This window comes from Salvia hispanica, chromosome 3 (assembly GCF_023119035.1).
Source record: "Salvia hispanica cultivar TCC Black 2014 chromosome 3, UniMelb_Shisp_WGS_1.0, whole genome shotgun sequence".
NCBI classification, from domain to species: Eukaryota; Viridiplantae; Streptophyta; class Magnoliopsida; order Lamiales; family Lamiaceae; genus Salvia; species Salvia hispanica.
In genome coordinates, this window is record NC_062967.1 from 46,766,510 (window position 1) to 46,788,984 (window position 22,475).

The 22,475-nt window shown below is 33.8% G+C and overlaps 2 protein-coding genes across 3 annotated transcripts; both read left to right on the forward strand.

The window, feature by feature from the left end:
• Positions 1–2,105: 2,105 nt before the first annotated feature.
• LOC125211042 (protein NRT1/ PTR FAMILY 8.3-like) lies at positions 2,106–5,935 on the forward strand. The gene is made up of 5 exons (XM_048110721.1): positions 2,106–2,317; positions 2,688–2,793; positions 2,868–3,085; positions 3,954–4,510; positions 4,914–5,935. The coding sequence occupies exons 1-5, from the start codon at positions 2,279–2,281 to the stop codon at positions 5,719–5,721; spliced, it is 1,728 nt and encodes a 575-aa protein (XP_047966678.1). The 5' UTR covers positions 2,106–2,278; the 3' UTR covers positions 5,722–5,935.
• A 7,929-nt stretch (positions 5,936–13,864) lies between these two features.
• LOC125214482 (protein indeterminate-domain 5, chloroplastic-like) lies at positions 13,865–17,990 on the forward strand. 2 transcript variants are annotated; one of them, XM_048115530.1, is made up of 5 exons: positions 13,865–14,255; positions 14,340–14,736; positions 16,027–16,538; positions 16,619–17,190; positions 17,684–17,990. In XM_048115530.1, exons 1-4 carry the CDS (start codon positions 14,153–14,155, stop codon positions 17,131–17,133), a joined length of 1,527 nt encoding a protein of 508 aa, XP_047971487.1. In that variant the 5' UTR covers positions 13,865–14,152; the 3' UTR covers positions 17,134–17,190; positions 17,684–17,990. The 2 variants fall into 2 exon arrangements, with proteins under 2 accessions (XP_047971487.1, XP_047971486.1); XM_048115529.1 differs by having other exon boundaries at positions 13,868–14,251.
• Positions 17,991–22,475: the final 4,485 nt, after the last annotated feature.

Below are 22,475 nucleotides of genomic sequence, written 5' to 3' on the forward strand. Positions count from 1 at the left end.
TCGCCCAAGAAACAAGTCATCTTTGTTGGAATGGAAGAAATATAAATTAATAGAGTGAAATGAATCAGTGACATGTGAAGTAAAACAAAAAAAATATATAGATTTAAAATTTAAATGTTAAATATAAATTTAAATATTACAAATGAATTTAGACTAATTATACTTTTACGAGGTTTATGGGCAATATAGGAAATAAAAAAAATTAAGAATAACTAGCAATGTGATATAGTAATTAATTTGTACAAACTTATGATGATATTTTTTGAGTATAGCGACCTAAAAAGTGTGAACTCCATTTTTCAGGGAGCTAATTTGAAGTTCACTCAAACTAAGTACTCCATATGTCCCAGTAAGAGTGAGACGTATTCCTTTTTCGGTCGTTATGCTATAAGTGAGATATTTTCTTTTATGGCAAAAACACAACACTATATAGGAGTATACAAGATGATCAGAGGCTAGAGCAACTCATTCAATTAAGTATCTGAAGTTAGTTTTCTTCGCATAGAAATGAGTGTAGAACCACAAAGAGACATCGTTTTGTATCAATATTAAATCGAGTGTTCGAGTGATACATAGCATGGCTTTGATTCTGTTCGAGCAACGGTTTTTTAATTAAGCTAATGCATCTCTAGTTGTTGAATAGGTGTGACTAATAAAGGAAACCTTAACCAAACCACTCACATCCTGTGTTCTTGGCATTCTTTCCTCAATGTTCTTTGTTCTATATTTGTTTCCCATCAAGTTCAGTGGTTGCTCATGCTACCTATAACAAATCAATCAAGAAAACAATCGGCTGAGAACCAAAAAATGACACAAGAATTTACGTGGTTCGATCATTCGATCTACGTCCATTGAAACAGGAGAAAGGATCTTTATCTGTATCTATATGTCACAAAAATTACAATGGAGAGCTAAAATGTATGTGCAACAAGAATTCAAAATGAAACGCATAATCTAATTGCCAAGTTAGGCTTGATATCAAATTGAATCTTGATTTTAAACTGAACTTTGCTTATTCTATTTTCCTGAGCTTTATATCCCAACTCAATGTAACAGTGCAAAAATAACAAACTAACCGCAATTGCAACGACTAGTTTCCAATGGTAACAAGCTGCACTCAACTCATGTCTCGAGCTCGAATCCTGAGCTCACGACTTTTGAGCTTGTGTGTTCACTTGGGGCACACTCTTAACACTAATCATCTCATTTGTTGGTCGTTTGGTTTCACATTTTGAGTTAGAAAAATTCATCGACCCAAACACTTGCTCTAAAGATTGATTTGAAGACCTACGAATTCTTTCTTCATACACGGGAAAAGAGCTTGTGAGATCATGTACATGTTAATAAAATCCAATGTAACCGTATTTTGTTGGAAGACTTGAAAGAACTTTTTAATTACGTATTTTTCGTTTTTTCAATCACTTCTCCAAGTCTTCTAATTTGATTAACGATTTTGGCTACTCGAGAGTAAGATAGATTTGGATAGTTTCACCATCTTTCTTTAACATTGTCGTAATCTTTCTGTCAGTATATTCCAAGCTTATTTGGCTCGTTTGGCATCATGAATCATTGAATATATGAGTTTATCCAGCCCTTAGTTGAATGAATCTCACGACACTTGCATCTTTATTCACGTTCTTCTTGTAGTCGTTATGTTGATTTTGAATCCAACCCCCTTCATATTAGTTGTGGTGGTGGCTATAGAAATCCATCTTTCACCATAAACATCCTATATATCTTGAGACAAAAATTTAGTCATTCTCTTTCAAATAACAAAACATGAAAATGTTTGGTGCCATGTCGAATAATAAGACTACTGATGCTACAATTTGTTGGATACGGGCAGGGCCGTGTGGCAAATGATAATAGTATTGTAGCACTTTAATTATGATATATTAATTAGGTAGATGTGAAAATATGATTATTTTAATTGAATAAAATGATAAAATATCTAAACATGAATCTAGTTTGAATTTGATATACATGAATCAAAAAATAAACTAAAAAGATACATGCACAAATTAAGTTGAACATATTGTAACTGAAACAGATGATCAAGTTTTTAATAAAATCCACAACCATATAGTACTCTAAAATAAATAGGAAATTCTGGGTTTATTAAAGTTCAAACTCTGGAATTTAGGTTTGATTCCCCAAAAACATAGATAGAAGCAGCATTGCGAAATTCATTGATAATAATCATAATATCTTGCACTTGAAGCAATCCTCATCTTCCCAATATATAAAGCGCATTACAGATTCCAACTCTTCATAGCTAATGGGTAGTCACGAGGAGGAGAGATTGCTTCATGTAGAGGTGATTCGCCTTTATTTTAATGATAATTCATTTTCTACATTAAGATGTATTGGATTGGAATGGAATTGTTTGAGTTGAGGGTATTATTCTGTTTCTGTTAGGCGGGGGAATTATTCCCAAAATTGAAATCAAGGGAGGTGATGATGGGGGCATTTTTTATCCTTTTGTAAAATCAATTGATCAATCTTAATATACTTGGGTAGTTGACTTGGCAAGTGCTTCTGCTGGTTTTCTTTATTTTTACTTCTTTTCCCGCAAATTGAATTATTAAGATTGGAATCATTGGACCTGAGTCCTGATGCTAGGTCTGATTTGATTTAAAGTTGTCTAATTGACTGCACACTGTAATTTTGTGCTGTTTTTCTTGTAGAGTGGAAGTGATGGACTACATACTGGCGATGGTTCTGTCGACTCTAAGGGGAACCCTGTTCTGAAGAGCAAAACTGGGAATTGGAGAGCATGTCCTTACATTCTAGGTATCAAGTGCTGTAGTAGTTAGATACTAGTTGTTACTTCCCAGTTCTCATCTTTTATGTGTATCATATGTCAGGGACTGAATGCTGTGAGCGTTTAGCATACTATGGGATTGCCACCAATCTTGTTAGTTATCTCACCAAAAATTTACACCAAGGGAATGTGTCAGCTGCTACAACTGTGATGACATGGTCAGGCACCTGCTATTTGACTCCCCTTATTGGGGCCGTCCTAGCCGATGCTTACTGGGGAAGATATTGGACAATTGCTGCCTTTTCCACTCTTTACTTCATTGTGATTTCCTAACTTCTTTTCATCATTTCTTTTATGTACTTCTATTTCTACTACTGGATTTATTGGCTGACTGGCTCTCTCTTATCTCTAGTGTGCTAACCATTGTTGACTGTGTCCGGCGAACTTTCTTCCATAATCTAAGTTTGAAAATTTAATTAGGAAAGACTTTTCGCTGAACTTTCTCCTGTAATTGTTATGCGCCAACTTTGGCAAGTAGCCAAGTAGTCGGCTCTCTGAGTAAACTAAGAAAGAAAGAATTATTCTTGCAGCTTCTTAGAATTGATATATCCCAGCAAGTAATAAAACATGAAAGACATTACAATATCCTCATTTGTCTAGAAACTGAGGGCAGGCCATCATATGGTTTTCAGATTTTCACTGTCAACTATCATCATACAATTATATAACAGAATTTTGGAATGCTTTTGGGTGGTGAAGAATGCCCAATACAATTTAAGTTTAAGACATGGGCTTGTTTTGTCTGTCTGTCTAACTTTTTAAGTATTGTGTCAATCTGCTGAAGCAATTAGAGATATTGATCCGGTTGCCTACTAAGGATTTAACTCAAAGCATAAAACAATGTTGGTTATTGCCTGAATATGCTGGAGATCTGCAGATTGGAGCTGTTTTTAGCTGTTCTAAGGAGTGGTAAACTATGTTATTATTTTCCTCTAGACTCCAGATGCTTGCATTAATCATGTAAACTTTTATTGACCTAGATGATTTATTATCCAGCATTAGTGTATTGCTATGTCAGCCCTTTTATTAACTTGGTATTAATATTGTTTGTAACTTCTATGTTCTCTGCATACATTCTTTCTTATTTGGTTGCTCACATCTATTTGTTCCTATCTTTCTCTTCTCTTAGGGAATGTGCACTTTGACAGCATCTGCAACTATACCATATTTTAAGCCTCCTGAATGTGTTGACTCTGTATGCCCTTCTGCCTCAGATGCTCAATATGCAATATTTTTCTTTGGGCTGTATCTTATAGCACTCGGAACAGGAGGGATCAAACCATGTGTTTCATCTTTTGGGGCAGACCAGTTTGATGATACGGACCCTGTAGAGAGTGTTAAAAAGGGTTCTTTTTTCAATTGGTTCTATTTTTCCATTAACATTGGTGCCTTGATATCAAGCAGTTTGATTGTCTGGATTCAAGATAATGCTGGGTGGGGCCTTGGTTTTGGCATCCCTGCTTTGTTTATGGGAGTTGCTATAGTAAGTTTCTTCTCGGGCACCAATCTCTATAGGTTTCAGAGACCAGGAGGAAGCCCTATTACAAGAATGTGCCAGGTCCTGGTTGCATCATTCCGCAAGTGGAATTTGAATGTCCCTGATGATAGTAGCCTTCTGTACGAATTACCTGATAAAAGCTCTGCAATTGAAGGAAGCCGGAAATTGCTGCATACTGATGAACTAAAGTAAATTCTCACTTTTTCCCACTTTACACGATTGATGAACTTGCGTTGATGATTAGAACTTATAATTCTTCTTACAGTTTCTCAAGATCATTGATAGTTACTGCTTTATATTCTGCAGTATGATCAGAGCTTTAACAAAACTTCTTCATTATTGCTAATTCATGGAGTATGATATTCTTCGGTAATGCAGAAGCATTTCATTCGAATTTCTGGAACAAATGAAATAACCAAATTTAGTTTAGCATATGTGCTCCTATATACCTTTATATAGATTTACATTATATACGCACATTGAAATATTTCCATATCATCAGAAGCTTCGTTATTTCTGTTTCTCTTCTAATATATGAAACTGCCAACCATTGCTTTTCGTGTCCTCTGATAATGCTCCTTTCACCTGAAGGTGCCTCGACAAAGCTGCTGTAATTTCAGATGTGGAAAGCAAACACGGAGATTACTCCAATGCTTGGAATCTCTGCACCGTGACACAAGTTGAGGAACTGAAGATCTTGATACGGATGTTTCCCATCTGGGCCACCGGTATAGTGTTTGCTGCTGTCTATGCTCAAATGTCAACAATGTTTGTGGAGCAAGGCATGGTGATGGACACCTCCATCGGTTCCTTCTCGATCCCTGCAGCCTCCCTATCGACTTTTGATGTCATCAGCGTTATCTTCTGGGTTCCAATGTACGACAAAGTCCTCGTCCCGCTTGCCAAAATGTTCACTGGGCAAGACAGAGGGTTCACTGAGCTACAAAGGATGGGAGTCGGACTATTCCTCTCGATTCTATGCATGTCGGCTGCTGCTATTGTGGAGGTCTTCCGTCTGTCATATGTGGTGGATACAGCAGTTGCTGCACCAATGAGTATCTTCTGGCAGATACCGCAGTATTTCCTGCTCGGGGCTGCTGAAGTTTTCACGTTCATCGGGCAACTGGAGTTCTTCTACGATCAATCACCAGATGCCATGCGCAGCCTGTGCACAGCCCTGTCGCTCCTCACTAACGCACTGCGAAACTATTTGAGCTCATTCATCCTCACCGTTGTCACGTCTCTGACGACGCAAGGAGGACAGCCTGGATGGATCCCGAACAACTTGAACGTCGGCCATCTCGACTATTTCTTTTGGCTTCTCACAGCTCTCAGCTCCTTCAATCTGGTGGTATACGTCTTGTGTGCCACAATGTACAAATTCAAGAAAGTATCATGAAATTCAATCTCTGTATTTTGTCGCTTTGAGCAGTAGAATGAAAATAGTAGGACATATCTATGTAGTTCAATCTCAGAATTTGCTTACTACTATTAGTTTTGTCAAGGTTGTAGTCTTGTAGATATGTAGGTTTCATGAGAATTGGAGCTTCATGCATATCTCTGTATTAGTTGGGGTAGGGATAATTAAACATTCATACAAAATGTTTTATCAATGTTTCAAATTAGTACAAGTTTTAAGTTATCATATATCATACGAAAAGTTTGATTAATGTTTCAAATTTGTACATTTCGTTAAAAATCACTAACACCGTTAACTTATCTTATTTTTTATCCTATTCACTCCAAAATCATGCCATCTAAAAACATGATTAGAACAGATAAATATCTTGACGAGGAGTTTGCAGAATGAAATTGGAGTGGAAGAAGGCCATTTCGGTGCTGCAAGTCATCCGAAAACAAGCTACTATATAGTTGCCGCAACACATCATTTTCTATCCTTTTTATTTGGGAGAAAGAGATTGAATCTCTGTGTGTTTGTTTGTGAAAAGAAGACTAAAACCAATTAAGAATAGGATAAAGGAAATGAACAAAATTATGTGGTCAGCTAGAAGGAGATGAATCATTAACATATCAAAGAGAAGGTGGAATTGTTTTGTGCGTGAAGTTAGGGAGGATGAAAAATTGGCTCAAAATTATTTATATAGATTAGCTGCAAATATTAGCAGAAATGATATGCATATCTACTGCATGATATAAGATGCTTATATGGCAATATATGGGTTATTATTTGAAGAAATAATATCATGCGAATAAGATGAAAAATAAGAAATAATTTTGGAGAGAATATGATAAAGAATAAGATAAAAGTAACGATTTTAGTGATTTTTAATGGAATGTACTAATTGGAAATACTAATTAAACTTTTTGTATGATATATGTTAACTTAACTTTTTGTATTAATTTGAAACAATGGTGAAACATTTTGTATGTTTGATGTAACAACGGGACGATGGGTTTGATACACCCATCGTGCAAGGAATTAAAATAAAATACAAATAAAAAGTGTAACTCATTTAAACTATTGTACATTTTGAGACAATAAATGTGAATATCGAAACCAGATTTCGGGTATCGATATAATAATAATGTATTGATAACGTAGAGTAATTAAATGATTAATTAATCCTAGTTTATTGGTTGATACTGAGAAATATGGGAAAAGTGCATACACTTTAGGAGGCAAGGCACTTGGAAGATTATTGTATGCATTGCTTCATGCATTGTGGAATCCAATGTTAATTCTTTGCTGGAATTTCTTTTGGACAATGATTCCCAAATCAGAACTTGTCACATGCAATTATAAATCTTCTCAGAATTTTCAATAATACACATAATATTATTGCTCTTCTGTTGAGCTAGGTGATTCAACTTTTTGAATGTGAGTATTTTTTTTTTCTTACTTAAGATTTGAGCCTAGTAATTACCCCAGCACGCCACACACACAAACACTCTCCGTAGCATATATACTTATTTTCTTGGTTTTTAATTTAGATCGAGGCAGTTGAACTCCACAAAACCTTGCCATAAAATTTTCTTGTAATGACGTTACATTTGACTTCATGAAAGAATAGCATGATCTAATTAAAGTTCAAATTTCCGATAATTCATCATGCTATTAATTTTGAATCTTCTTACAAGAATAACACTATCATTTAATAATAAAGTATAATAACAAAAAAACTGAGCTAGATAGTTCGTAGTACAAAAAATAATAATAATATGACGCTATTGTAAAAAGATTATAAATTATCTCCGAATATGTAGCTAAAAAGGATTTTGAGAGGATAGAAGACAAAAGTTGACAAATATATTTTGGTCAATTTTAAATTAATTATAGTTCTCTGAAAAATTGATTAAAGATTTTATTCCATTTTTGCACATACCAGAAAGATTTTAATGGAGCTAATGAAGGGGAGATTTTTTTTATTATTAATTTATAATTCGTTCTCTTACTTTTTGTTGGGGGGCAATTTAAGTTTCAATAATTATATGACTATTTATGATGTGTAAAGATGCATGAAACTGAGGCTGCCCCGCCACCAACCACCGTGGGTCCTTCCCTTCTTCTCTGAGTATAGCATCGCTTATCTTATTACCGTAGTTTTAGTTTTCCTATATATTATGATTACTAATTTATCACCATGCATGTATAAATCCATACATGGTTCACTTGTTTCACACTATTATCTCAATTATACAAACTGAAATTCTTTAATGTAATTCAATTTTATTAATTACTAGTTACGTACGTACGTGCAGATTATAAAAACGATAATAAGACTTTATTTATCTTTTTAAAAATTAGATGTTGGATTTAATTATTTGTTGATATTTAATTTGTATGTGTAGCTAGATTCTAGTGAACAAATAATTTTAAATTAAACAAACACGTATAGAACAAATATCTTTAATCTCTACTAAAATAATGCCAAATTAAATAATTTCAATCCGGGTCCAAACACACACACCTAGCTCTAAAATACGACGGAATAAATATAATTTGATTATCATTATGTGTTCTTGTGAGAATCGAGTAGTTAAGTATTGCAACTATAGCTGATATTGTGTTACGTGGGAAAAGTTCATTAAGATAATCCAAATTATATTATTGACAGATAACTTTTTAAAATTTTAAAGTATCGATTAATGACTTATTACAGTACTTTCTAAATGATTTATCTATTAAAATGTTAATTTGTGATTGCCTCAAAAATGTTAGTTTGTGATGGTTGAGAAACCAAATGTAACATTTCACACGGTTAACATTAGTTATGACTTATTTGAAGTCTCAAATCAGAAGAGATTAAATAAATTATATATCTGGAAATGTGTAAAAATAATACTCCATTGTAGTAGTGAAACTTGTATCAGTGTATACCTTTGATCTAATATTGGTTTGTGTGTGATATGCATTGCATAAAGTACGAATAGTAACAAATTTAATTATTTTTAAGTTTAAACAGAGTGAAAGAAAACGTTTAAGTCATACTACTTGAGTTTAACAAGAATTAACTAATTAATAACAGTAACAAATTCACTTTTTAGTTTAATTAATCAGAGTGAAATACAGTAACAAATTTAATTTTAAGTTTACACAGATATGATTCACTTAAATTGTTATTGGTATGAAACAGAAAAAATATGCGATAATGTGACAAACGACAACTGTTTCATTTCGATGAAAAATTATTTCGTGACTGTAGTTTTTACTATATTTCCGAAATATTTGTGCATTTATGTAACCATACAGTTCCTGATATATCAATAATGTATTAATTAGAAAATACCATTAAATAAAGAGGGAAAATAAGTTTTGCAATTACAAATAAAAAGGTGTATATTCTTTTCCCACTTTCTCATCTAGATATATTGCAAATTCAAATAAATGTGACAGAAAGGATTATGTTGGGCAACCTCAAATCTTACCTGGATATTAATTCTACCAATCTGCAACTTTGACTTCATTAAGCCAAGATTTTGAATTCGGCATTTAATAAATTTATTAAAAGATATATACAAAATTGGCCTTACAAAAAATAGCAAAAGAACATATATTAGGGTTTGTGCACAGTGCATCTATCTGAACCTTGCTTATTTTTATATATAAAAAAAATACTATATTTAAGGTTTACCGGAGACCTTGGTTCTCTACATATCTGAATTAACTTCAGTTTTAATTTATAGTCGAAATTATCTAATGATGCCATTTATTTTAAATTTGATTAAATTTTTTGAATCAGGAATGTGAATTGAGATAAATAAAAACCATAAGAAACAGTGAACTTTTAATTCTAAAAAAGTGTTTATTTGAAGGGAATTATCAAGTGATGATTCAACTTTTGTTGATACTTTTTCCAATCCATGTATGTCCATTTCATTTATAAAAATGATAAAAGGGAGCTAGCCTAGGTCTTATATTTTTAACTATAAAATGTAAAGTATTATAATTAATTCATTATTTAACCTATTAAGCTACCAAAAAGATTGGATATAATGCCGATGAACTTTTGTTCCACATTATATATGCTTTAATATTTGCGATTGCTTTGGAAAAAATTATGTCTTGTGATTATTTTCATGAAATTTAATATCATTGCACTTTCTCCTAATGCATTTTGCTCTACAAATATAGAAACTAATTATGGATTCCCACATATAAGTAAACAAATAGGTCCTTCTACTTTAATACTATTTGTAATCGTCCTCAATATATTTGACAGAATTAGGTCCTGGATTTTTTCTTAGTATTACTATTATTAAAATGAATATCCATAATTATATTTAGCTATACTAATATGAAAATTTAAGAAGTCCACTAAATTTTTAAGGACCCAATTAGAATATAACAATAATTTTATATAGGTCAATGAAACTGTAGTTTCTTAATTGGTTACACTAGCTACTTACCTATATTATAACATAAAATATAACTGCATATATGGAACCGTAGTATACCTTCTTAGTTGATTTCATTATTGCCCAATTAATAGTTACTAATTAAATGTAGAAATTGGCGAAATTTATTTCTTAGCTGAATGTATATGGGATTTAGATAGGCTGTCAATATTAAAAATACGAATAGTTTTAAAAAATTAAATTAGTTATGAACAAATAAGATGACTCATGCCATGAGAAAGAGAAAGAGAGAGACTGGTATTATCGTATTGACATTGGTAATATACATAGATGGCGTTCAGTTGCCATGACGAATAATCATGAGACTATCAATCTAGGATTAAGTTGTGTGATTATTTTAGTTGGAGGGGGAAGGCTATGACTAATTATCACGAGACTATCCATCTAGGATTAAGTTGTAGGGTTTAATCTTATGAACCAAACATGATACATATTTAATCATGAGATTTAATCTTAGCAATCGAACATCCCAATAGTTGACGAGTTATCAGATTAACAATTTATGATAGTTAAGAATTAATCATATATATACACTATTAATTTTTGTTGTATATAAAAATATCATGTCACACACATGTATATGTCTTATGTATATGTGTGATGTATGTATTGAAGAGGTTGAAAATTGAGATTGTCGATTTGTTAGTACTCCTATAAAGATTAAAAATGAAGTCTTTGCGAGACGTTGGCATGCTTCTTTGTCACTAAATGCACTCTCTCAATTCCTACCAAAAAGTTGGTTGCTCTTTCGCACCCCTCGACAAAACTAGCCGTAACCGAACCTTTATTTCTTCCACCACGACTCTCTCTCACTCTCTCTACGTTATTTCAATAAAAACAGTTTTTTTTTTTTTGTTATTTTCCTTTTTCTTTCTCTTTTTATTTACATATAATGATGTTTTGAGAATCATTAAAGATGTCATTTTGTACATGGATATGCAATTGAGAAATTTTAAAATTTAAGTGATTTAATATGCATTTTTCTAATCTTATAAGACTGAAAAAAATGACCAAATTTCTTAATTTAAATGACTATCATTTCTTTTTAAATAGTATTCTTTCACTATATATAAAATAGGAGCTATTTACGGTTCTTAGATCATGAAAATTAATTACTATGGATTCGTTGTCTAGTTGAATGCATTCATGGTTCGAATCGCAACATAGATATATATTTTTTTTGGAATTCTTATAATTTACGAGCAAATTCATACATTCTCCAATGCAATTTCATGATTTATGGTTCATATTTTAAAAGTTGAATTTATTATAACACCCCAATATATGCACATTTATACACGCTAGCTATCCTTTATAGTACCAACTATATCACCATTCATCATATTCTTTCAAATGCATTAAATATACCATCATTTAAAAAATTTCTAGTGTTCCTGTATTCAAGTGTGACACTGACAGTAAATCTCTTTGATGTTTGATTCATACTATTGAGTTTTTATAAGTTAAAATTAAAGATGCTAGATTTTCTGCGTCAAAAGAATCCAATTTAATTCAATATTTGAATAAAATGGATATGGATCTACAAATCATAGTAAGTTGCATCTTTGAATATGCTTTGTTTGATAATTAAAGTCTTGTACTATGATTAACTAATCAAGTTTAATCCCGATGGAAATATTCAAAACCCACAAATTTTTAGACACTTTTAAAATCAAATTCTGTCCTAAATGAAAGGTTAATCTATATATAGATAATAAATTTTTAGTTTGGTAAATGATTCTGCTCCTGGGATGTATATTACTTATGATGTATGACATCTAGCTAGCTTAATTTAAGATATAATTTTATCGTTAAATCTAGAATAACAAAAGGAAAAAAAAAAGGATACACCTCTCAACCACTCATGTATATATATTATGATTCGCCACTATAATTATATTTATACAAACCTAACTATAGAATTCTTCCAACCAAATTCACAAATAAAATAGTCCACCAGGCGGTATTGTTTTTTTTTTTTTGCAACATTAGGTATATAATATAGGGGTCTTATTCTAATGCTTATAGCACCCTAATCCAAAATCAAGACTAAATCTCGACCCTTGGATTTTAAAATGAGTGGATGAGATTAAAGCTCACAAATCTCAATGAATAGTAGACAAAATATCAACAAAAGGGTAATATCGTCATTATGTTATCATATGATAATTTTCGTGGGTGTTTTTTTATATCAACATTGTGTATTATAAATATCAACAATATGATATAAGAATATCAACATTAGTACAAGAAAATATCAACACATATTTATTGAGATTTTTACATTTGGTTTTATCGAGATTTTTTGATGTATTTGCTGATAAAAATCTCAAGATCAACATTTACTTAAAACTACAATAAAAAATATCAAATTTCATCATCTGAACGTCGTCGGAACATATGCAATTGAGATCTCGTTGGAATCCTTATTAAATTATCTTTAATTTGATATATTTTTTATGAAAAAATAATTTAAATTGAGAGAGTTACGTAAATTTAAAGATTTGAGATGATTTTGAGGAGAGAGAAAGTAGTTAGTTATAATTACTACATTTGACATTAATACCCTTTTAATTTAATTAATAATTATTTAAATTTAAAATATATTACACTTGACATTATTAACCACAAGATCTTCTAATCTAATGGTTGAAAATTGGTCTTAATTTAGAATTGGTAATTAGTTAGCAATTTATTACATCCCTATCCCTATAATATAGTACCCCATATTATTTCAAGTATCATTATATTTCCTGTGTACATTAGCAACATCAATATATATAGAATCCTATAGATATACTCTTAAAGACACTACAATAAATTATATTGTCTATATAAATTATAAAGGTATAAATAATTTAAGAGGATTAATTAAATACTATTTATGTCAATTTGTGGGTCAGAACTATGATGTTTACTTGTAATTAATCAAGTGGACACAATTTACTTCCTTCATTCCCTGATGTGACCACCCCACTCCCCATCTACGATCTATATACACGCATATGCGTATATATATTTCTTGTTCGTGAATTTGCAGTTAAACTTTTAAAAAAAAAGATGATAAAAATAATAAATAGAAGCTGCCTCATCTTTAGCCAACAGAGCTCCATGTTTACTGTTAACAGTGCTGTAGTAATAAAATTTAGTGTTTGGACGAATTTATCTGGATATGGACAACCTTGACTAACTCTAACTGCGTGTTTTTTTAAAAAAAAAAATAAAAAAAAAGAAAGAATTCTTTTACTGTGCGTGACGAAGGTTATGTTTGTCTTCAAGTGATGACCAAAAGATACGAAAATGAGAGCCCCGGTGGGGTGGTGGCTGAGGGGGCGGTGGCCCCCCCAAGCCTTCGCCGCTTCCGGACACTCTATATGGGACGTACGTGGGCTCACCATCAACCCTCTCTATGTATATGTACATGTGTATGTAACTCTGCATGCACATTATCATCATTATTATTTTAATTATTAATTATCTCTTTTAGTTAGGATTGAGAGAGAATAAAAATTAAAAAGGGATATGTGTTAGCGGCTGTGGACGACACCAAACACAGGAAGACCCTAAGTAGCATCTTTTTCGAAAACCTCATGTTTTCACTGAAAGCAAGGGAATACATTACAGTGATTAAATTTGGGGGAAATAGAAATAGAAATAGAGCATCACATCACGCACATAATTATCTATCTATGCCTTGATATTATTTCCCCTTTTTCCCCTCCTTCTCTCTCATCTCCTCTCTCTTTCCCTCTTACCTTCAATTTAGCTGTAAATTCCCACTCCTCCTCGCTGCATCTTCTTCATTCTTCCATTTCTGCACCTCTCTCTTTATTTATATATATCTTTTTTGATGAGAAAAAGCTGGTAATTAAATCTGGAATCAGCACAAATCGAAGATTGTGATTAATTAAACATGGCAGCTTCTTCTTCCTCGCCTTTCCTCTCATTAAGAGATGAAAACGAGCAGCCACAGCAGCAGCAGCAGCTTCTCCCTTCAGCAGCCGCGGCGGCGCCGGCGAACAAGAGGCGGCGGAACCAGCCGGGAAATCCAAGCAAGTATCAGAACCCCCTTTCTTAAATCTGCATGAAATTAATTTACTAACAAATCGAGATTTATAACTAGTATGATTAAAACGACAGATCCGGATGCGGAGGTAATCGCGCTGTCGCCGAAGACGCTAATGGCGACGAACCGGTTCGTGTGCGAGGTGTGCAACAAAGGGTTCCAGAGGGAGCAGAATCTGCAGCTGCACCGGCGCGGCCACAACCTGCCGTGGAAGCTCCGGCAGAAGAGCACAAAGGAGGTGCGGCGGAAGGTGTATCTCTGCCCGGAGCCGAGCTGCGTCCACCACGACCCGTCCCGGGCGCTCGGCGACCTCACCGGAATCAAAAAACACTACTCGCGAAAACACGGCGAGAAGAAATACAAATGCGAGAAATGCTCCAAAAAATACGCCGTCCATTCCGATTGGAAAGCCCATTCCAAAACCTGCGGCACCAGAGAGTACAGATGCGACTGCGGCACTCTCTTCTCCAGGTGATTCATTTCAATCCCTAATTAACAATTTTATTATGTCAATTTTGTGATTAATTTGGGGGTTTTAGGGCTTGGATTCCTTTTCTATTTTCCCTGCACATGAAAAAGTTACCTCACGGGATTGGAAAGTTCTCAGCTTTTGCAACAGTTACTAATTATGGCTCTCTTTCTCACACACACAAATGAGAAAATAAACTTGGATTCCCTTTTTTTTTTTATTGGTTTTGGAGTTTTGCTCTAATATTTCGTTTTGTTCTTTGGAGGTTTGCCTGTCAAAAAAATGGCTCCACGTGAATTCGCACTGGAAAACGCCATGACCTAAGAGGGGTTTTTTTGTTTGAGAATTCTCTCTCTATCTTTGGAACATCCGTCCTAAAACGATTACTCAGACTTGGTCTGGTTTTACCTTATTAAAAAATGTGGAAAGAATTTAATTTCACACATATGATTTTGGTTTTACCACTTGGAGTTCACGTGGTAGCATAAAAAAGTTATTAAGATACCAGGTTTGTTCTCTTGTGGGTTGGCTAGATGTGTTCACCACTGTACTTGTTGCAGGTATCCATTTTCATGATAATGTTTTTTGAGTGTCCAACATCCATTCCCACCTATAACCCATCTTTCCCCTCTCTCTCTCTCTCTCTCTCTCTCAATTATTTGAACAACACTACCTATCCATGTTGTGCCAGTGTTTTCATTTCTAAACTTTATAGTACTCCACCACACTCTTGGTTGATTTGCTCTATAGAGGAATCTTTCATTATAGGCTCATTTCTAGCTCTATTTACTTATAGGCTCATTGTTTTGGTTGACAAATAAAGGGGGTTTTGCCATATTAGAGGGCATTGTTCTTTATAAATCAGTTGATCAGGTGTTTGCAGAAATGTTCCTTTTTAAAATTTGGTGGTGTAATAGGTGATTTGATGCAATGATGAATATGTTTGAATGGAAGAAACTCTTCTACCTAACTTTTTCAATTATGTATACATATGCCCTTGTCTCTTTTCTCCAAATTACATTGTGCATTCTCTCCTTCAAATATATCTATAAACCATCCTACCAACTAGTAGTATTATACTCCTATATTCTATTCGGTAAGATTCCATTGCTCACGACTGCACAGCCAAAATCTCCATATTTTTATTATTTTGGCTAATCCCATTTCCACAATTCCACCTAATTCACTTCCAATTTCTAGATGTTTTGCAATTTTATACAAATAAGTATCATTAATATCTTATGTAGATATCATATTAGATCCTCATACAATTTGACATATATATGTTGCAGGCGTGACAGTTTCATCACACACCGAGCCTTCTGCGACGCGCTGGCTCAGGAGAGCGCGCGGAACCTGAACGCGCCGTCGCTAACCAGCATAGGGAGCCACCTCTTAGGGCTCTCCCAACATGATCAGATGAACCAAGGAGCCCTATCAAGTCATGACATACTCAGACTGGGCAGGCCCGGCCAGCAATACGAAACCCTAGTCAGCCCGGGAGGGTTCCGCCCCTCCCCGCGTGGGCTATTCCTGCACCCAAATCACGATCACGACCATCAAGATCATCAAAATCAATCTCCCCATAGTGCCATGCTGCCCAACAAGTCATCATTGCAAAGCCTCATGCAACTTCCCCAGCTCCACATGAACAACACTGCCAACACCTCCTCCAACTCTTCCGCTGCCGGTCTCTTCAACCTCAGCTTTTTCCCCGGCAACAACAACAACAACGCCGCCTCCACCATGGATGGCGGCGCTCACCACTCCGCTGCTGGAGATGACTCCACCCTCTTCTCATCTGGTAAAATCAAAATCTAAAACCCTAGCCTCAAGTCTCAACAAAACCCCCAATTTAGGACTAATCCATTGAATAATCATCAGGTAATCTCATGAGCATTGCGATTCCATCGCTGTACAGCACATCGCAGGCGATGCAAACCCCAAGCGGAGGGCAGATGTCGGCGACGGCGCTTCTCCAGAAGGCAGCTCAGATGGGCTCCACCGCCACCAATAACGGCGGCGCCTCGTCGTCGCTGCTGAAGAGCTTTGGGAAGTCACCCGACCACCACAGTTTCGGTGGCAGCAGCGTCTATGGAGGGAGCAACAGCGGCGGCGGCAACCATCTGCACGACTTGATGATGAACTCCATCGCGGCGGCGGAGGGAGGCTTCGAGCAGGCGGAGATGGAAGAGTACAGAGGGTTCCATGGTGGGAATAGCAATAGTCAGCAGAGTGGATTCAGCAGCTTGGAGCAAGCGGGGAGGCTGACGAGGGATTTTCTTGGAGTTGGAGAGATTGTGAGAAGCGTGAGAGAGCAGCAAAGTGGGATGGATCATCTCGGCTCTTTGGATTTGCAGGGAAAAACCCAACCTTTTGGAGGGGGGAGTTTTCAGTGAAGGGATGGGATGCGGGTTTTGGATTTAAATGAAGAAAGAGATATCATCATTTTACAGGTATTCTTGCTTTCTATTCTATATATTTTTAGTCAATTAATATCCATACTTTTTTTATATACACTTATACAGATATTTCACTGCACCAAAATACCAAATGCATGCTTTTGTCTACCCCAGAATTGTCACAGGAATTATTTTGTTGAGTACTACATATTATGATTAATGATGAGATATTATTATATTTCATAAAAATAAATTAATTTCTATTTTTTTAGTACAATAAATGGCCAATGCTCATAAAAGGTAAAACATAAATTAAATTAATCCATGAAAATGCATTTGTATTTTAAATGAAAGTTATCCATACATATTTGATGTATGAAAATAAAAAAGACAAGATGCCTTCATTTTTCTACACTACTCCAGTATTTTTTTTCTTGGTGTGTTCTGTAATTCCCTCAAAAATATTGGTGTGTTCATTCATTAAACTTATGTAGAAACCATAATTTTTAAGTTAGGAAATTAATTGGTTGACTATTGATGTATGCAGGAGATCGAGCGGCTTGATTGAAGAAGAAGGCTAGCTTGTGTTTCAACAGTGTATATGGATGATGGATCCGAACCCCGAAAAAAGTTTTTTCTTCTGCTCTTATAATTTTTAGGTGCACTAGAAGAAGGAACGTACCTCAAACTTGTTGTTTTAATTTTGTAGTGTGACAATTTTTGTTCTTTTAACCTTTTGAATGAATATTTTGAGGGAAAACATAGAAAAAGAATGTACAACTGTAGAAGTTCAAAAAGAACGTTTCAAGTGAAAATGATGTTTTATAAATTTATGAATGATCAAGTACTGTACAGCTTCCCTTCGAAGGATTTACTATGTTTTGGTAGTAGCTAAAACCGAAAATGAAAAATCATTTACGATTCTCCGATTAATATGTTCATTTCGGCACAATTAATTTCCACTACCGGTATGATTCCAATAACATGATTTTTATTTTAACTCACCATTAATATTCTCCTATTCCTATATATAGTATTTGTTTTATTGAATATAATTATGTTACTATATTTTTATATGTAAGTTCTCACATTTTAGAAAGAATATAATTACAGTTGAATTATCCTCAATAGATTTCATACTATGGGGAATCGTAAAATTTAAGTATAGGTGTATTAATTATTTAATTATTTGATAATGTATTAATCAAAATAGATGTTTAATACATATGAATGCAACCAAATTAATTATTAACATGTAACATAGAACTATAATGAACTTGAATTTAATTTTTATATATAGCTTTGCCACTAATAATATTTCTCATTGGCAATTTGAATCTAGGAAATAAATGTATTTAAACTAGATATTTTCACTGTTGCATATTGATGAAAGAAGAACCATAAAAACAAAACAAAAGTTTTTGAAAATCATTCCAGAAAGTAGAATGGCAACCATCTAGAAGCTGGCAAAAAACAATTATGACAGACCAAATACATAAACATTATTATGTGAGTTTGAAAAGATCCCCAACATGCACCCCTTTTTTTGTAGCAAACATCAATAAATTCATATATACACTAAGTTGTCCTAGTTATCTTTGAAATTTTAGGATGCAAGTTCATAATGTTAATGGGACCATAGATCTACTCAGGAGTCTTCCTAAGATTATTATCTTATTACTTTATCGATACTATTTAATTACATATTGTCCTCAAATTGGGACCAGAGAAAACTACTATATTAGAAATATTATTAGTTCATAATGTATTAATTCATTATGCATACATATATGTATGCATAATCCGTTCTCCATGCTTTCTTGAATAATAATGAACCAATCATGCAAAATTTTAGTAATACTTTGATACGATGCGTCTGTGGCCTGTGGGAATTATTGAGTTATAGGTGGCGAATTTATATACAATAAACACCAACTTTTATTAGTTTAATTATGCCTGTGCCATTTTCAGTTCACCACTTATATAAAGAACGACTTAGTACCTTTTGTACTAATACATTTTGTGATGATAAGAATACATACACTATATTAAATTAATTTCAAAACACACCCATGACCCATACAAGATTTTAACGTCATGTACAACAAAGTCGGGTTAATTGTGGAGCCTAAAATATCTCCTACCATATTTAGGATTTCTTTCCTTGAATTATATTTCTTTGTGATAGATTTATTCCATAGAAAATATTTCCTTATGGAATATGTTTCCTAGTTTGACTAAAATTAGGGCTCTCTATTGTGCTTATAAATAGAGGTGTTCACTCATTGTAAAATCATCCTAAAATTATATAGTGAAATCCCTGGCTTGACATCGCCCCCAGACGTAGATACACTTTTTATCGAACTGGGTAAACAATTCGTTGTGTTCATTCTCCTTTATATTCGTGATTGCTTGTGTTTATTTCCCAACAAGTCCGCCATTAGTTGTCTCGGTTTGACTCGTCTCAAAATTTAAAAAATACTCCATAATAAAAAGTGGGTAAAAAATGTTGGATATTTTAGTGTAATTGGATTAACTTGATTGATTGGTTATTGTTATAATGATACATCATTTAAGTATGGAGGTGCGGAGTGCACGCTTATTTGAATTCATTATGATGTTAGGGATTTCGATATCGTTTCTTGTTCTCTATATTGAATCTCCCTAACAAAGATCAAATCAAATATGTCGAACAAAGAAACGATGAAGGAAGGAGCGAAAGGTTTCGCGAAGTTGGATAAGTTTGGGCCAGGACTTCAGGCGCTGACAAAAGAAGATGCACTTCATGCTGACAAATCTCAAGGTGGTGTACGTTCTGAGTACTCCCATGCCCGAGGCTGTTGAAAATGAAACTCTGGAACAGACAAGGAGGCGAATGAAGTGGGAGAACGATGACTACATATGTCGTGGTCACATCTTAAACGGTATGTCTGATTCTCTGTTTGATGTGTATCAAAATGTTGAATCTGCTAAGGAATTGTGGGATTCCCTCGAAGCCAAATATATGGCAGAAGATGCCTCTAGCAAGAAATTTCTTGTTGGTAATTTTATTAACTATAAAATGGTTGATTCGAGGCCTGTCATGGAACAATACAACGAGTTGTTGAGGATATTGGGACAGTTTTCCCAATATGATATGAAAATGGATGAATCCATTTCTGTCTCTAGTATTATTGATAAACTGCCACTTCTTGGAAGGATTTTAAAAATAATCTGAAACACAAGAAGGAGGAATTGAACTTGGTCGAACTTGGAAGTGATTTCCAGATTGAACAGTCCATACGTGATATGGAAAAGAGTTCTGTAGGTAATACTAAAAACATCGTTGGTTCTTCTGTGAACATGGTGGAAGAGGGTGAATCCTCAAAGGCTGGTAAAGAGAAACGTAAGTTTCAAGGCAAACGGAAGTTTCAAGGGAATTACAGTAAGGATGGGAATAAGAAGCCCAAACTGACTTGCTGGAAGTGTGGCAAATCCGGGCACTTCAAGAAGGATTGTAAGTCTGGAAAGGGTGGAGGAAAAGGGAAAAACGAGGCTGGTCCAAATGGATCCAAGGATCCTGAAAAGCAATCAGGTTCGTTTTCTGTACCTAATGATCATTCGGTTGAGAATTATTATGCATCAATAATCTCTGAAGCATTTTATGTGCAGGATGATGATCTCTCATGGTGGATTGATTCGGGTGCAACATGTCATGTATGCAAGGATCGTCAATGGTTCAAGGACTTTAAACCAATTGAAGATGGATCTTCCTTGAAGATGGGCAATGTTGCAACTGAACCAATCAAAGGAATAGGATCTGTTAGCCTAGTATTTACCTCTGGAAATTCTTTATTGTTAGAAAATATAGTTTATGTACCTGGAATTCGTAAAAACTTAGTGAAATGTGATAAGTATCTATCAGTATATTAGTTTTTATAATAATTTGTGAATAAACAAAACTAATTGAATGTAAAATCTATTAACATAAGAATATAGTAAATATAAATGAGATATTATTCGTGGGCGGATAGAAATAGAAAATTGAGCTAATTAATAACAGGCGGAAGGGGTGTTTAATATAATTATGGGTAAATATAATTAATGCGTGGTTATTTAAAATAAATCAATTTACAAAAACCAAGATATAAATACGAAAATAGAAGCTAAAATACGCCGGAAAATACAATCACGAGTCTACATCAATTTTTTTATTCCTAATAAGAAAATTAAACCGTTGTCTTCTTAGAATATCCATACTGTGCGATGGTCTTTATTCTAATAAATGACTATTTTTCTTCTTCACGAGCTTCTTATTAGATTTGAATAGATAATTTAGTAACTCTTCTTTTCATTATCAATCATGCGAATTAAGAAGCTACTCATTGAATATTGGTCGGTGAGTTATGACCTTATTTGGTTAGATTAATGTTATTCGTTTGTTTAAGAAGACCGTACACTGAATTCAATAACTTTGGTTTGGATATTTTGAGCACTATTTGGTCTTATAAAACGCTGAAATACTTTTCAATACTATATTATGATAGTTCTAGATAGGGATCTAAACGACAAAGTTAAGAACATGTTGATTAAGTTGACGAAAGGCTGTAAAAGTAATTAGTTGCCTAAATAGCAAATATCGGTCAATTAAACCGTAGCTATTATGTAATTCTCAATTTGTTAATTAATTATACCAAATAAAAATGACTTGATTCCACCTAAATATATAAAAAAAATTAAAAAAAATGACTTGAAGACCGAGATTATCACGTACCTTCCAAGAAACTTCCTTCAAGAATTGTAGGTGCCCACAATTCTATTGTATTTTATTTAGAAAATAACACACACAAACTATAATTCAACAAGTCACAACTTTAGGTTACGATTCAATTTAATCTGCACCCCACACATTCCCTACCTTTATATGCTGGAGTATTTTTTTCAATCAATAATTTTTTCGTTCACGCGATCATAAATTTTAAAAAGATGAAAAAAGAAAGAGAAAGAAGAATAATCAGAGAAAATACATGATAAAGCAAAAAAACGCAGGTCAGGATTATAATCATTAGAAAGTTTAAATTCCAATAAAAAGGAAAAAAAAATCACATTATGAAATCATTGAACAAAGAAAAATACGTTTGGGCCTATGGACCCACATGAAGAAACCCATACGCTGCTATTAGGATGAGGTGATAGTGCAATGAGGCCCAGACCGTTTTAAACTAGTCTGGGCTGAATCAATAGAATAGCCCACGATGCCTAATAAATCGCTACATTTTTCTCCTAAAAAATCGCTACATATTATTGAAATTAATTTGATGCCTAACTTTAATTTTTTAACTGTTAGAATTTTCGGTTAA